Source organism: Procambarus clarkii, chromosome 10 (assembly GCF_040958095.1).
Source record: "Procambarus clarkii isolate CNS0578487 chromosome 10, FALCON_Pclarkii_2.0, whole genome shotgun sequence".
Taxonomy (NCBI): Eukaryota; Metazoa; Arthropoda; class Malacostraca; order Decapoda; family Cambaridae; genus Procambarus; species Procambarus clarkii.
In genome coordinates this window covers 33,860,683-33,877,687 of record NC_091159.1, presented here as the reverse complement: position 1 = coordinate 33,877,687, position 17,005 = coordinate 33,860,683, and the positions used below count along the sequence as shown (strand labels likewise).

Genomic DNA, 17,005 nt, shown 5'->3' with positions numbered 1-17,005 from the left:
GGTGTTCAACCACTTGGATGGTTGGCGATTGAATGCTGACCCGCATGAAGTGAGACCGACGCTCTGCTGTCTGGCTCAAGTGGTTGGGTACTATTAAATACAATGAAAACACCTTTTGGTGATGGGACCCAGCTTACCTGGGCTGCCTTTTGGTGGTGAGTGAGTGTGTGTCTTGGTGGTAACAATATATAACATAACAATATACTTGCCAGGATAATGATTGCATTGTTTTGGAGTACTGTAACTTTGTTTGATTATTCTCTTAGTTTTGTGGTAATCTCTGATCTCCAGGCTCCTTCAAGCCTCTTTGAGGGACCAGATTCTGATCCTGAGTTGTTAAGAGGCTTGATGTCTCTTGTAGCTTGGACATTTCCAGGTTATAGCATTGGGGAGCTACTGAGGTCCCACCAGAAAGAGGCATTTCATTACATTCAGTGCTGGATTTTTTGTAGTTTGTATAAGAATAACAGTATTTTTATTGATTTTTGTATATACAGTAATGTATACAGATGCTGAGACTACACATGATTGAACATTAAAGTATAAATATATAATATACCAATGCTGACATAAAAATCCTGATTTGTTTAATACCATTTCAGGGCTGGTGATATAACCCGTGTAAATGCAGAAGGCATTGTACACAGCACCAATGAATCTCTTAATGAACGTAATGGCTACAGTGAAAGGCTATTATTTAAAGCAGGACCAGAGTTAAAGAATGAACTCCATAACAATATAAAGCGTAAGTTTCATAGTAAATTTTCTTCTAGTGAGGACAGTTACCTGTATTATTTGTTGGAATATAGTAACTTATGTCAGTAATAGTTTGTCAAGGGTCATTCAGATTAAGTGAAAGAATTGTATAATTTTAGATAATGGTGTTTACATAAAGTTCCATGTTCACCTTTCAAGTTATGTACTGGTAAGAACTATAATTGTTTTTGAAGTTTGTGTGGAGTTACTTAGTTAAATGAATGGAAGTACTGTACATGCAGTATTTGATTTCAATGTTATGTATAAATAGATAAATACTTTTAAAAATTGTATTGGTTATGCTAACTGCACCAGTCTGTGTTTAAAAACATTTCCTTTACATGTACTATAGTGATCAAGCGAAACATTTTGTACATACTGTATTCGTTCTTTGTTATATGAGTGCTGTATATACAGTAATCAAAATTTTGTCTACTTTCTCTTGAGTATAAGCCTTCGTACATTTCTTACATCACCTAACAGACCATTTGGTAACATGGTACCTGGAGTCAAGCACTTCTCTCAATACAGTATTTCAAAAGAATATTGCATGAAAAACTAAGGAAGTTCCTTGGTATTCACCAATTATTATTTCTAGATCATAGCATAATCGTTAATAAATGCAATTTTTCAATGGTTGTTTGGTGGCATCTATCTTTGTGAGACTCCAATAATCTGAAATAAAATTTTCAGGAACTGAGTGGATTTCTGATTACTGGAGACATCACTTTTAAGTATAGAAGAACGAGAGAAGTTCTCAAGAGTTGTGCTTCGTTGTGCTACAAAGTGTCCTTAATGGGTAGGGGATTGAATCATCCCACTGTATTTAATGTGCTACTGAGCCATCTATTAGGAAACATAGTAATGGCAACAATTTTGTTATTAAATACACCCAAGCTATTTGCTTGGGGGGACAATTTTTGTTAAACCCACCTAAAGAAATGACAAATTTGGCAAGAAAAAGGGGAATTGTGATTCCTTGCATCACAAAAAATACCTTCATGAAGTCATTGTTGGCCAATGAAGGTACAGTACCTAGATTATCTCAGTGATACTGGATGTACACCTATAATACCATGATAAACTAACAAACTGACTTGAGGACTCGCTGTAGTTTTTGATGCTAATTAAAGTACAGGAAGTCTATACTGTAGATTGTACACCATAAATGGTTGTACAATAGCTTTACATCCTACTTTTTTTTTCACCTTTGATGGTGCTGCATGTGTGATTATTTTGACAAGGTCTTAGATGATGCAAATATATTCATGGGTTTTGTTCATCCAGAGTTTGTGACTGTTGGTGACACCTAAGCGATCAAGGTTGATGTTGGATGGCCTCTTTCACTATAATGGTAAATGGTAGTCAGCATCGACATGACTATCATGATAGCCACAGTAAAGTCCAACTGTCATTCAGTAGTCAAAGAATGAAGCTTATGCAAATTACTGGAGTATGGTGAAGTCATCAGGGGGCACATTTCTCCTTTGTAGATTATGCTGTAGTCAGTAAACAGTTTCAACTCTTTAGATGACATGTTTGCTTGTTTTAATATAATGCTATGTAATGTCCTTACTGTACTCGGCGATGTCTACTTGCAGTAGTTGCAGTGTCTGTGCTCATTACCTAAATTTAGATGCATCTTTAGGGGTACGTGTTTGTAAATACGAAACCTACTATTGGCCCCTTGCTTTTTATTATTGTGCATAATGTGTGAGAATGTAACAAACCCAGATCTGCCAGGGAATGTATAGTGTTTATTAATTCCTCACCAGACTGCAGGACAGGTGAGGTATGTGTAACTGATGGCTACAAATTATCTGCTCGCTATGTCATCCATACTGTTGGTCCTCGCTACAATATCAAATACCAGACTGCTGCAGAAAGTGCCCTATACAACTGCTACAGGTATGCATTTTAAACTTTGCTGTATCTCTTCGGGAAGAACAATGCTTTATTCACAGAAAAGTTGGTCATAGTGTACCTGCAGGTACTTTTGAGACATTTACTTCAAATAACATCCATTGACATTGCAGTTTTTTACAGCTAACATAGTTAGGACTAAATTTTTAAGCATCATGCTGCAAAACAAATGAATTTATCATGGAATTTAAAAATGACTGGGAATTTGAGTATTTGTACTTAATTAGCAGTGTTGATTATTGTCATATTTTGTCAGTTACAAGGACTGCTGCATTAAAGAAACAGCAAAATTTGTCTTCTCGCATTAAAATACAAGACTCAAATTCTGGAAATAATCAACAACGGTAAGATGAACAGTCGGATAAAAGCATGTAAACGCTAACTAGAATTTAAGATTGATTGCAAGTTTTTTAATGGATGCCCTAGTTGTTATTTGTTGCATATCATTTACTGTACTCTGCTCATCTTTACTTTCAGTAAGAAAACTGGCATTTCTGAAACATGATTCAAAGAAATGCAACATCACCAAGGTTAAATTTATGCTAATCCAATGATAATCAGTATGTGACATGGCATAGGTGATACAGATTGAAGTTTTCTGTGTACATACATAGTACAAGGCAGTAGTTCTAAAAATTATTGACTATTAATTGTACATCTTTCCCATCCTGTTCAGTAAATGTTTTTTTCCCCCACCTCTCCTTGCCCGAAACGCTATGCGTACTAGTAGCTTTAGGTATTGTATGTACTACCTCTATCTTTAAATCTAACAATGTTTGTACTGTAACACTGCAACTATGTATGTACTGTTCCTAAATAAAATTCGTCGTCGTCGTCGTCGTCGTCGTCGTCGTCGTCGTCGTCGTCCTCGTCGTCCTCGTCGTCCTTCCTCCTCCTCCTCCTCCTCCTTCCTCCTCCTTCCTCCTCCTCCTCCTCCTCCTCCTTCCTCCTCCTCTCCGTCCTCCTCCTCTCCGTCGTCTTCTCCTTCTTCGTCTTCTTCTCCTCCTCCTTCTCCTCGGACACATGTGTGCTAAGAAAGTATCACCATTTGTATATTCAGTATCCATCCGAGTTAACAACCTATATGGGGCTGTACCCAGGTCATTAAATTCAGGTCTCCGCTATTTCCAAAGTTGTTGAAGTTTCAAGTAACATTCAGGTAAGATATATTTTATTTATATTAACTTGAAATAAAGTTCATTGTGTAATTGCGTTCCACGTTAGTGCCGTGCCAATGATTAAGTCAGCTATTGGCTGCTGCATGGATGATGCGTGAACACGGTCTGACCAATGTCCAGATGGGTGGAAAAAATTGGTTCATTCCTTTGTATTGCAATATATTTCGTTTCTATCAATCAATGATTTTTAATGTTTTCTCAATAAAATTTTAGAGATGTTTTGTTTTACCCTGTACAGTACAGGTAATGTATTTTTAATGTTAGGACACAGGCTGTGGCGGCCAGGCCATACAATGGCGATCAAGCCTTGTCACTAACCCAGAGCTAGCCAAGACCAAATCGTGTGAGTTCACCTTTTCTCTGCTAGTGCTAGAATATACATTTGCAGAGACTAATATGTAGCTATTGTCAAAAAACAATTAATATGTTGTAATACAGTACTGTAATAAAATTGATAATCTGACTTAAGTTTGTTATGAAGCTGAAGATTACGAAGCTGTGAAGATTACATCATTCTCTGTGGCGCTTATTTTGTATTGTTCAGTATCATACAGTATGTACATGTATTTTCAAGCATTCACTTCACATAATAGCTAGGCCTACTACTAATTCGCATTTCTGTATTTGCACTATGTACAGTATATCTTTTTATCAAGGCTTAATTATTCATTAACACTTACAATACTGAACTCTATCAATACTTTTTACACTAATTTATATGCATGTAAATCATGTTTTATATCGTTAGCAGATGCTGCACAACTTGATGGGAATTCAGCATCGGTAAATGCAGCATGGGTTGTAGGGGTATTTGTTGCTGGCGGATGCTGCACAACTTGCTGATGGGAATTCAGCATCAGCAGGTGCCGCATGGTATGGAAAGCATTCATTGCTGACGGATGCTGCACGACTTGATGAATTCCCTGTGGGTGAAGACCTCAGATTGGCGTGAAGTCACCAGTGGAGTCCCACAGGGCTCTGTACTCGAATCTATCCTGTTTCTGATATACGTAATATACGTTTCTGATATACGACTCATTCCTCTCAATGTTTCCTGATGACGCCAAAATTATGGGACGGATTAAGACAGCTTGAGGCTTCAAGAAGACCTGGACAAGCTGCAGGAATGGTTGAACAAATGGTTGTTAGAGTTTAACCCAAGCAAATGTAATGTAATGAAGATAGGGGTAGGAAGGAGACCAGATACAAGGTATCATTTGGGAGATTAAATACTTCAAGAGTCAAGAGAGAGAGAAAGACCTGAGGGTTGATATTATGCCAGACCTGTCCCCTGAAGCTCATATCAAGAGGATAACATCAGCAGCACATGCCAGGTTGGCTAACATAAGAACGGCCTTTAGAAACTTGTGTAAGGAATCTTTCAGAACATTATATACCACATATGTCAGACCAATCCTGGAGTATGCGGCTCCAGCATGGAGTTCATATCTAGTCAAGCATAAGACTAAACTGGAAAAGGTTCAAAGGTTTGCCATAAAACTAGTACCTGAGCTGAGAGGTATGAGCTACGAGGAGAGACTACGGGAATTAAACCTCACTTTGCTGGAAAACAGAAGAGTTAGGGGGGGACATGATCACCACATTCAAGATTCTCAAGGGAATCGACAGGGTAGATAAAGACAGGCTATTTATTTAACACAAGGGGCACATGCACTAGGGGACACAAGTGGAAACCGAGTGCCCAAATGAGCCACAGAGATATTAGAAAGAACTTTTTTAGTGTCAGAGTGGTTGACAAATGGAATGCATTAGGAAGTGATGTGGTGGAGGCTGACTCCATACACAGTTTCAAGTGTAGATATGATAGAGCCCAATAGGCTCAGGAACCTGTACACCTGTTGATTGACGGTTGAGAGGCGGGACCAAAGAGCCAGAGCTCAACCCCTGCAAGCACAACTAGGTGAGTACAACTTGGTGAGTACAACTTGGTGAGTACAACTTGGTGAGTACAACTTGGTGAGTACATTCATGTCCGTGGCTTCCCTCTTCCCCCCCCCCCACTTCCTGGGAGGCAGAAGGGGGAGCCCCCAGACCCACCATGCCGGCGATCCACCCTCCAGTTCTCGGCTGATGTGATTGTGGCTCGGTCGTGTGGCTCTAGCTCCAGATTCTCTCGGTGTTGTCCTGGGCCTTGCGTCCAGTACTGCTCTTACGGTGGCATGCAAACTGGGAGTAATATTCAAAGGTACTCGGGCTGCATGTGCTTAGGGTTCCCTTCCCTGAGTGCCCTGTAAGTACTGCCCTTGGGGCCTGGGGTTATTTTCCACAAGTCACCTTGGAGTCTACCTCTGTTGGTCTTTTGCTGCTTGGTGATTGACTGCTCCGAGTGTGTTGGGGAGTTCCCTCCTTAGTTTACCTTGAGGTAAGTGGTAATTTTTGCACTGGTTGGGGCGCGGGGTACTGCGCAGCTAGTTTTCACCTATTACAGCGGCCGTCTGTTCCTCCTGGGTACGTTGTCCTCTTGCGGGGGTTTTTCTTTTCGTTTTGTTTTTGCCTGGCGGGGGGGTCTGCCTTTGTGTCCCTTGCCCTTGTTATATTGTAACTCGCCTTGTGCAAGTTTAAGGATTGCTCTGTTTCCTTGTCTCAGGGTGACGCTCATTGTTTTGCCTCCGTCGTGGTGCCTGTTGGGTCAGTGACACCTTCGACCCAGAGTCCTGCTAGCATGTTGCATATTTGTGACTCGATTCACCCAATCCTCTGATGATATTATTCAGATGCAGATGGCACATGCGTTGCATGCTAGGTATAAGTTGCTGCAACGTGCTAGGTTGGTTCCTTCCCCGGATGCCCTGAGGCTGGCCCGCTTTGCTTATAGGGTCCCGGACCTGGGGGTGTTTGTTGTTTCAGCCTTGGCACCTTCTGTACCCCCCTCGTTCTTCCCCCTCCCCCCTTGCTTCTGGCTCTGAGGCATCTGAGGGTTTCGGGGTTGGGGTAGGGTATCAAGGTTTCTGAGACTCGGGGTAGTTTCGGGAGTTGCCCCATCCCGGGTGGCGAGGGAGGCATTTGAGTCTTTTCCTCCAGCCATAATGCCAGGGTCTGACCAGTAGGCCTCTTCTTTTCATGCTTTTCTGGCTGCCCCTGCTTTTTCTTGTGAGGTCGGGACTTTGGAGGATGACTCTCCTCCGGGGCCTAATGTGGAGGTTCCGGGGTTGGGGAGGAGCTGACTTGGGGGCCTTGGGCCCTGTTGAACCCCGCCTGGGTTTTCCAGCCCTCTGAGCGGGGCTTTCTGCTATAAGGAGTGGGGGTTTTCCTTTTCCCCCCTTTGCGTACGAGTTAAGTTTTGGTGTCGGCCCCTCCCCGGGTTCGGTTCCGTATTCCTTCGGATCCGTCGGTTCCGTCCTTCCTATGGGTAGTTGTACCCACTTTCTCAGCATTCTTATCTGGGACATGTATTCATCTGCATCATGTCACAATTGTGTAAGAATCGTCTCAGGATCCTGCATGACCCTTAGTCACCTATGCCAATGGGCCCATATGTGCCTCCGTGATTTTGTGCTTGATTCTCAAGAGTCTCGGAGGTTTGAGAAGCACTTTGATAATTAAAATATTATTGGAACATCTGTTATTTCCGGTGAGGATTACCTCCTGTCCTTTCTAGGCCTCGTTGGTCCTCTTCTGTACTACTTGTAATCTTTTAAAACTATACCTGATTATTTTATACTCACATCTTCTCTCCATAATCTGTCTCGACAATGACAATACAGTAATAGTTAAATAAACATTGTTAGCTACCTTCCCCGAAAGAAGGGTGGAGCCAGCTCGGACCTCATGCATCCTGAGCATGGCCCGAGGGAGATTGTTTTGTTTATGGACGGTGTAAACGTGTTGATGTTTCGCAGCTTTTCTCATGGGTAATACGTTGCACTATCATATACCCCGTATTCACGCGGCCACCAGTTGGAATTCTTAGTTGTAACATTGACCTTCCTTTCAAGTGGAGTACCACAGGGTTTAGTTCTTGCGCCGGTAATGTTCATTGTCTGCATAAACAATCTACCAGGTGGAATACAGAATTATATGAATATGTTTGCTGATGATGCTAAGATAAGAAACCTAGATGATTGTCATGCCCTTCAATAAGACCTTGACAAAATAAGTATCTGGAGTACCACTTGGCAAATGGAATTTAATGTGAATAAAGGCCATGTTATGGAATGTGGAATTGGAGAACATAGACCCCACACAAGTTATAAATTATGTGAGAAATCCTTAAAGAATTCTGACAAAGTAGGGATCTAGGGGTGGTTCTAGATAAAAAAACTGTCACCTGAGGACCACATTAAGAACATTGAGTAAGCTACATTTTCTAACTTCAGAATTGCTTTTAAATATATGGAAGGAGAAATACTAAAGAAATTGTTCACGATTTTTGTTAGACCAAAGCTGGAATATGCAGCGGTTGTATGGTGCCCATATCTTAAGAAGCACATTAACAAACTGGAAAAGGGACAAAGACATGCCACTAAGTGGCTCCCAGAACTGAAGGACAAGAACTACGAGTAGAGGTTAGAGGCATTAATATGCAAAAACTAGAAAATAGAAGAAAAAGAGGCGATATGATCACTATGTACAAAATAGTAACTGGAATTGATAAAATTGATAGGGAAAAATTCCTGAAACCTGAAACTTCAAGAACAAGAGGTCATAGATTTAAACTAACGAAACAAAACAGCTGGAAAAACATAAGAAAATTCACTTTTGTAAACAGAGTGGTAAACAGTTGGAACAAGTTAGGTGAGAAGGTGGTTGAGGCCAAAACTGTCAGTAATTTTAAAGCGTTGTATGACAAAGATTGCTGGGGAGACAGGACACCATGAACGTAGCTCTCATCCTATAACTACACTTAGGTAATTGCTAGCTACTTTTCTCTCTTCAGTCATACCCCCCTAGATACTAGGGGTGTTCTGGATTTTCTGTATAGGGAAAATTCCTAGTTCTTTTCTCTGAATACAGGTGTAAGATACTCGGAGTGATGCCGCCAGAATATTACATGGCTAAGTTGTGTCGTGCCACTATAGTGCCTACACTCTACAGGAGGGATTATACAGTCTGGCGATACTGTCAGCCAGGCACTGGTTCTCAATTTTTGGATGAGTGTTGGGTATTGTTTTTGGTATGTTGATTGGCCAATTTGCATGCATCTTCACATAACCTTAATTTGTCCATATATATATTGTTATTGGTTATACTGTGGGGCATAGCCCCAAATTTTTGTATTTTTTTTTTTTTTTACTCTTTCAGCGACTGAATCTTTTCTTGAATCTGGATACTCATTCATTGACCGTTATTCAGTCCTGCTGGAGTTTGTTGCGCCGATCATTCGGGATGTGGTCTTGCTGTTTTTGCTTCATGTCTTGCTTGTCGGCTCGTGGGGCTTACTTCCTCGTTGGCCTCTGCCTGGGCCCTGACTCTTAGGTTTTTGTCGTCATTTTGTCCTTGCTGTTTGCGGGATCTGCAGTTGGGCAGTTTCTGCAAGCAGCAGCTTCTCGTTGTCATCCGTTATCAGATTTGTTGGTCCTTCAGGGGTCCCAGGGGAGGAAGGGGGGTGTTCCTCCCAACAGGGCCACGCATCTGGGCCAAAAGAACAAAAAGAGCCTGAAGTTCCCAACCTTACACCCAGAAGCGAGAGCTAACAAGAACATAGTTTCAAGAAAGAATCTCTGAGCCAGAGATGAAACTGTAAAACCAGGTGAGGAGAGAAAAAGAAAAAAAAGTTTTTTTTACAGTCCTGTACAAGAGGCTGTTCTGGAAACTGGAACATGCTGGAGGGGTCAGTGACAAGGACTTCTGACATGGATGAAAAATATTCTAATTGATAGACAGATGAGGGCGGTTATCAGAGACAGTGTATTTGACTGGAGGAGTGTTACTAGCAGAGTACCACAGGGGTTTGGTTCTTGCACCAGTAATGTTCATCGTCTACATTAACCCTTAAAGTGCGCATCACTTCATATGAAGTGTAAATCGTTTTACCAGTCAACTGCGCTTCACTTCATATGAAGTGTATGGGTACCGCGCACGATTTGAATGGCCCGCGGTGTAGCTGGGGGTCCCATATGCTGCCCAGGGGCTCTAGTAAACAGCGGCCATTTTGAAAAAAAATCCAGCTCACGCTCCGATGGCATGGGAGGCCTCAGTTTAGCGAGAGTCACCATGGCGAGCGCACGGTCAAACGCCTCACGAGCACGCATCACTCAGTCCCTCACCCCAGAGCAAATAGCCCACGAATTATTCTCTGAAGGTGAAGAAAGTGTGTTTGACGATTCAGACAACGATGAGGATTATACACAGTTGTCGGGAGATAGTAGCAGCAGCAGTGAAAGTGAGAATGACCGCCATGCCATGGCGAGGCCTATACGCTCTCCCATGCCTCCTCGCCCATTTTCTACCCCAATTCTACCACGACCTCACAGTTCCTGTGGATATTTTCTGTTTGAGGGTGACGAGTCAGAGGGAGGTGACTCCTTTTCTGGGTTTAGTGACTCGGATCAAAGTTTTATTGAGCCTGTGGCTGGTACCAGCGGTGTAACTGGGCGAGAAATTGTCGCGTCAGCAGCATCTCGCCCAGCCAAGCGCCACCGCATGGCACCACATGAGGGACCAAGACCCTCGTGTTCACGTGCACCCACCTCACGTGCACGTAGCCGCCGTGCTTCTCGCAGATGGTATTCAGCTCCTGGTCGCCGGTATGCATCGCTTCCTCGCCGTCTTTCCTCTGCATCTCGCAGGACGCCTGGTGTACTTGAGTGGAGTGATAGTGACGATTTTATTCCTAATATTCCTCACTTTGACGATAAAGATGTAGGGATTACAAACCTTTTCCCTAATCAAGGTGAGGACATGGCTGAGATGGAATATTTTACAGCATTCTATGATGAACCACTCATGGAATACATTGTACACCAAACGAACCTGCATGCTGCTTACCTGATTGAGAGGGAAATCACAGAATTTTCACGACTGCAGCGTTGGAAAAATACCACAGTGGCGGAAATGTATGTGTTTTTGGCACTCTGTTTGTTGATGAAGCACTGTCACAAACATGCAATAAATGACTATTGGAGCAAGGACAAGACAATACCAACACCTTTATTCGGGAAATATATGTCACGAGACAGGTTTCAGATACTCCTCAGGTGTCTACATTTTGGAAGTGTTCAGGACCGAACACCTGATGATAGACTGTGGCGAGTGAGGCACTACATGAACGATGTTATTGGAAAATTCAGAGATTTTTACGTACCAGCACAGAAGCTGGTGGTTGATGAATCTCTCATACTTTTCAAGGGACGTGTTCCATTCAAACAGTACATTCCCTCAAAACGAAACCGATTTGGCCTGAAATTTTTTGTTCTTTGTGATTGTGAGACAGGATACGTGTTACACATGATTCTGTACTCGGCTAGTGATGTAGACATTCCCGGTAACGACGAACATGGATTCTCGGGGAGTGTAGTGAAGACCATCATGGCTCCGTGGATGAACAAGGGACACATTTTATACACAGATAATTACTATACAAGTCCCTTGCTAGCTCGGTTCTTGCTAGAAAATAGAACCGGATTGGTTGGTACAGTAAAGCCACAACGAAGGGAAATGCCTGTGTTTGACAACGACATTGCAGTTGGTGAGTGTCAGAGAAGGAAAAGTGATAACATTCTGTCAGTTCGGTGGAAAGACAAAAGAGAGGTGAACTTGTTGACAACAATTCATGATGGAACAATGGTGAACAGTGGGAAAGTGAGCCATAAAACAAACGCACTACTATATAAGCCAGACTGTGTTTTAGACTATAATATCAACATGCGGTTGATTGATAAATCAGACATGATGATTGGCACTGCAGAGTGTGTGCGGAAGACATGTAGGTGGACGAAAAAAGTGTTCTTCCATCTTGTGGACATGAGCATGCTGAACTGTTTCAACATGTACCTTGTGAGAACTGGACGTAAGCCCACTTTCCGTGACTTTGTATTTGATGCTGCAATACAGTTATTAGGAAAGTTTGCAAAAGATGTCCCAGGTATTCAGCGGCCCATCATAAACCCACTGTTGCAGCATGCTGGTACTCCACGCCTCGCTCACACTGAAGGCTTCCTAGCACACAAACTAAAATATTTGCCACCTGGTGTGAATCGTGCAATAGCCCAACGTGATTGCTTGGTGTGTAAAACAACGACACGTAGAGACAAGAAACGGAAGCTTGTGCAAACATGGTGTGAAACGTGTGGTATCCCATTATGTGCTGTCGACTGCTTCAATGACTACCACAGTCTAGAAATCTTCTAAGTGTGCTTCAAAGTGTGTATAGCGTGTGCGAGTGTGTAAATATGTAAACATATAAGCAGAACATATAATATAATAGACTGTAATGACATATTATATTGCCGTAATTGAAAACATTTGTGTGCGCCTGTGTATACTCAAATATGCAACAATTATTGATACAAAATATGTTCAAACAGTATTTGAAACACAATTAGTGAAAAAAAATTAGATAAAATGCGCTTAGACATTGTAAATAAATAGCGCGAAAATATATTTGTGGCAACTCTGGCTGTTTGAGGACCGCGCGCAACATCTCCCGGGCGTGTACTGCATGAGCGAACATGCAGATTGTGACGTCATCGCAGAGCTTCTCGGCTCTATTGCAACAAAAGTAAGTACAATAGAATTTTTTTTTATTTTTCCCGTGATCAGTGAACAGAACTTAACAGATTAGCAAAAAAAAAAAAAATTTTTTTTTTTTCAAAATGACATGCGCCTGTGTGGATAGCAGGATATTAGACCCCGAGCATGTTAAGGGTTAACGATCTACCAGAAGGAATTCAGAATTATATGGGCATGTTTGCAGATGATGCTAAGATACTGGGTAAGATAGGAGATGCAGACGATTGTCATGTCCTTCAAATTGATCTAGATAAAATAAGTGCTTGGAGTGTCAAGTGGCAAATGGAATTCATTGTGAATAAATGCCATGTTATGGAATGTGGAAATGAAGAAAATAGACCACACGTAACTTACAAATTGTGTGGAAAGGAGTTAAAAACCAATAAAAAAAACGAGACCTAGAGGTGGCTTTGGATAGTAAACTGTCGCCAGAGGAACACATAAAGAACATTGTGAGAGGAGTGCATGCATCGTTTTCCAACTAAAGACTTGCTTTTAATTATATGAATGGTGAAATACTAAAGAAACTGTTCATGACTTTTGTGAGACCAAAATTGGAGTATGCAGCAGTTGTATGGTGGGGCACATTGCAGCAGTTGTATAGTGGGGCACATTTCCTATCACCTAATGCATCTGTTCACCTAACAGTAAGTAGGTACCTAGGAGTTAGTCATCTTGTTATGGGTTCGGATCCTGGTGGGGGAGGGGGTCAGTTATTTGATCCTTGGGGGGTGGGACGTCGATATATGCCTAAATTTTGCTTATCTTATTGTGAGGTACTTTGTGTTATCGGTGAATAATGCTTAAGATTTCTTTCTTTCACAGACAAACTTTGCAGTGTGCAGTGGAGAAGAAGATGCGATCTTTGGCATTTTGTGTGATCAACTCGGTTAGAAGAGGATTCCCTCCAGATCAAGGAGCTCATATTGCCTTACGTAAGTTTGCTATGCACACACAATTGGTCTGCTTTTAAAGGGAAAAATGTATTTGTACAAACTGTTTGCAAATTGCATAATTTTTCCAAAAGGAAATTACGTTGAATATGTGCTGGGCCAGTCCACACATGGATACTTCCACTAATACAGTCAGAATTTGGTTTATGTAGAAGCTCGATGAGATTCATCCATTCTTGTGCATGTGTGATATTCTACATGATTCAAACCCTCTCTCCAAGGAAAAGAAAGTTCTCTGATAGACACACAAGTGTTTTATAAGAATATAATATTACATTGTAGACGATAATTAATATTTCATTGTTTTCTGGAAGAGTCTTGTTTGGTATCACCAAATTAGCAAATCACACATGTCTACAGGAGACCATGACCAGAATTTTGCCCCTTAACCCTTAAGCTGCTAAGGGGTCCTGAGGAGATTTATACCCCTGTGCGCAAGAAAAAAAAATCCTCCAAAAATCCTTGGATCCTCTCGAATGTTGGTTCGAACCCTCATCACGGCCCTTGTGGATTTGTTCATTTGATGCATCACGCTATTGTGATTTGTGTGTGTAAAAAATTCCAGTGTTTCTCACTTTCCTACTCGGGCCTTAGTTTTGCCCTTTTAACCTTAAATTGCACATGGCATATATATATGCCATGAGTAGCATGTCCCACTGTGCGCATGGTGTATATATATACGCCATAGGATGCCAGGCACGATTCAAATGGGCCGCAGCTGCACGTGGTTTACATTAGCTTCATCAGGGCTCTTGTAAACAGACGTCATTTTTTTTTTTAAATCGTGGGCAATATTCTCCGGTGTGAGAGCCACAGTACTGTTGGAGCAACCAAGGCTGGCGCATGCAGCATGAGCGAACAGCATTGCTCTTCAGCTTGTGACCACAGCATCGCCGAAAAATGTCAAAATAAATATATAACTGCTATTATTTAGCGTGACAATATTACAGAGGATCCCTGACTGTGATAAAAATGACCAGGATTGTGATAATAGCAGCATTGTTGTGATAATTAGCTTTGTGGGAGGAGTGATGCTGAGGGACGGAGGGAGATAGAATCGTTTACTGACTGTGTGGCCACCTGTTATTGTCTGCATTCACCATACCAGCTCAGTGGTTCTCTATGGTGAACACAAATATAGATACTTCTATATAATGTGTGTATTAGTGTAATAACAGCAAAAGGATTATGTTGGGAGGAGTCATTTGGGTGACCAAGGTGATGTCGTCTGCATGATTTGTCTGGCTGTGTGGAGGGTGGCCGCTATGCTCTTTAGACACTCTACAAGCTTAGGTGTTTAGTTACGGTGCATACAATATGTAGATACTTATATATAATATGTGTATATAGTGTAATAACACTGCAAACAGTATTGTTGGGGGAGAACGTTTAGTGCGTGTGACCTTGAATGAGTGAGGGAGCCGCCAGCTGACTGTGTGTATAGCGACGACTCTTAGTGCCTGAACTAACTATATCAGCTTAGTTGTATAGTTGTGTTGAACAAAACATGTAGATACTTATATATAACGTCTGTATATTGTGAATAAAGTATAAAACAGGATGGTGGGAGGAGAAAGTGGGCGAGTGAGGCGTTGTTGAGGGAGTGAGTGGCAATGAGTGGCTGGCTGGTGTGTGGCGGTCACTCCTCGTTGCTTTTCGACTCATAATACCTACTTAGTGGTTCGTTATGGTGAACAAAACATGCAGATACTTATATATAACCTGTGTATATAGTGTAATAACAGCAAAACTATTTGTTTATTGTTTTATGAACATAGTAATTCAATCACTAATATGCACACCATACTTTTGAGTATAGCGATGATTCACCTCTTTTATTATAAAAATATATCATACTACACACTATTGAATAATATTACTGCAAAAAACTAAGAAAAAATCAGAGACAATGAAATAATTAGGTGATAATATCTTTCTGGCAACTCTCACCTGTCAGCTCGGGTGACGCTGACCGGCTCTGATGACTGCTCTGTCAACGCCCACCTTTTGCCAGACTTCCTCGGTCTATTGCGCCCAAAATATGTCGCCTACGTTTTTTTTATTTTTCCCGCGCTCAGGGAACACAAATTAACATTTTTAGAAGACAAAATAATTTTTTAGATTTTTTTTTTCTTGCACACAGGGGTGTAAATCTCCTCGGGACCCCTTAGCAGCTTAAGGGTTAATGTAAACTGAATTAATCTGTTCCACACACCCAAAAATATTAACTTAAAAATACATTTTATTCAGAATACTGTACTACTCATATTTTTCTACTATACCTTATCTTTATTGAGGACTCTTGTTGGCGTATGGAAGATGGTAAGGAGGGAGGGGGTGCAAGACAGGAAAAGGGGGTCCTCCCTCCCTACACAAGGGAGGGAGCAAAGCATTGGCAAAGAATTATGGACCAGTTGCACTAACGTCCCACATAATAAAAGTATTTGAGAGAGTGATCAGGAGTCAGGTCACTAGTTTCATGGAAACCAATGACCTCCACAACCCAGGCCAACATGGATTGAGAGCAGAAAGATCATGCCTCTCACAGCTACCTGACTATTACGACAAAATAACTGAGGCATTAGAAGAAAAACAAAATGCACATGTAGTATACACGGACTTTGCAAAGGCACTCGATAAATGTGACCATGGAGTGATAGCACACAAAATCAGGTCAGTGGGAATAACTGGTAAAGTAGAACACTGGATACTCAGTTTTCTGTTGAACAGAACACAAAGAGTAACAGTGAACCATATAAAATAGTCCAAATGCAGTTAAAAAGCTCTGTATCTCAGGGTACAGTCCTTGCACCACTGCTTTTTCCTTATTCTCATATCAGTTATAGACTCAAATACAAGTCACAGCTTTGTATCATGCTTTGTAGATGACACAAAAATCAGCATGAAAATTACTTCTGTTGAAGACATTGAAAACTACAAGCAGATATTTATAAAATTTTCGACTGGGCAGCAGACAATAACATTATATTTAACTGTGATAAATTCCAGGGACTCAGGTACAGTAAAAATGAGGACCTTAAACTTAATACAGGGTACAAAACTCATCAAATCTGTCCATAGTAGGAAAACAGCATGTAAAGGATTTGGGAATAATGATGTCTGATGACCTAATGTTTAGGGAGCATAACCAAGCAGATATTGTGTCAGCCAGAAAAATGATAGGATGGATTATGAGAACTTTCAAATCCAGGGATCCCATCACAGTGGTTGTACTCTTCATATCACTTGTGCTGTCCAGGCTTGAGTACTGCTCAGTACTCGCTTCCCCCTTCAGAGCAGGAGAGATTGCTGAAATAGTGGGAATACAGAGAACATATATGGCATACATAGATGTTATAAAGCATTTAAATTATCATCTCAAAGCTCTCCAAATGTTCTCACTAGAAAGGAGATGAGAGAGATATTAAATAATATATACATGGAAAATTCTGGAGGGCCAAGTCCCAAATCTGCACAGTAAAATTACAACGTACTGGAGTGAAC

At 41.4% G+C, this 17,005-nt stretch overlaps 1 protein-coding gene across 3 annotated transcripts in view; it reads left to right on the top strand.

The window, feature by feature from the left end:
* Positions 1-17,005, top strand: part of Gdap2 (ganglioside induced differentiation associated protein 2) — a 180,509-nt gene that overhangs the window by 10,485 nt on the left and 153,019 nt on the right. For all 3 annotated transcript variants that reach the window (XM_045726414.2, XM_069321846.1, XM_069321847.1), the window contains 3 exons: positions 603-745; positions 2,532-2,664; positions 13,374-13,483. In XM_045726414.2, the coding sequence (XP_045582370.1) occupies positions 603-745; positions 2,532-2,664; positions 13,374-13,483 (386 nt within the window). The remainder of the gene's footprint in view (positions 1-602; positions 746-2,531; positions 2,665-13,373; positions 13,484-17,005) is intronic.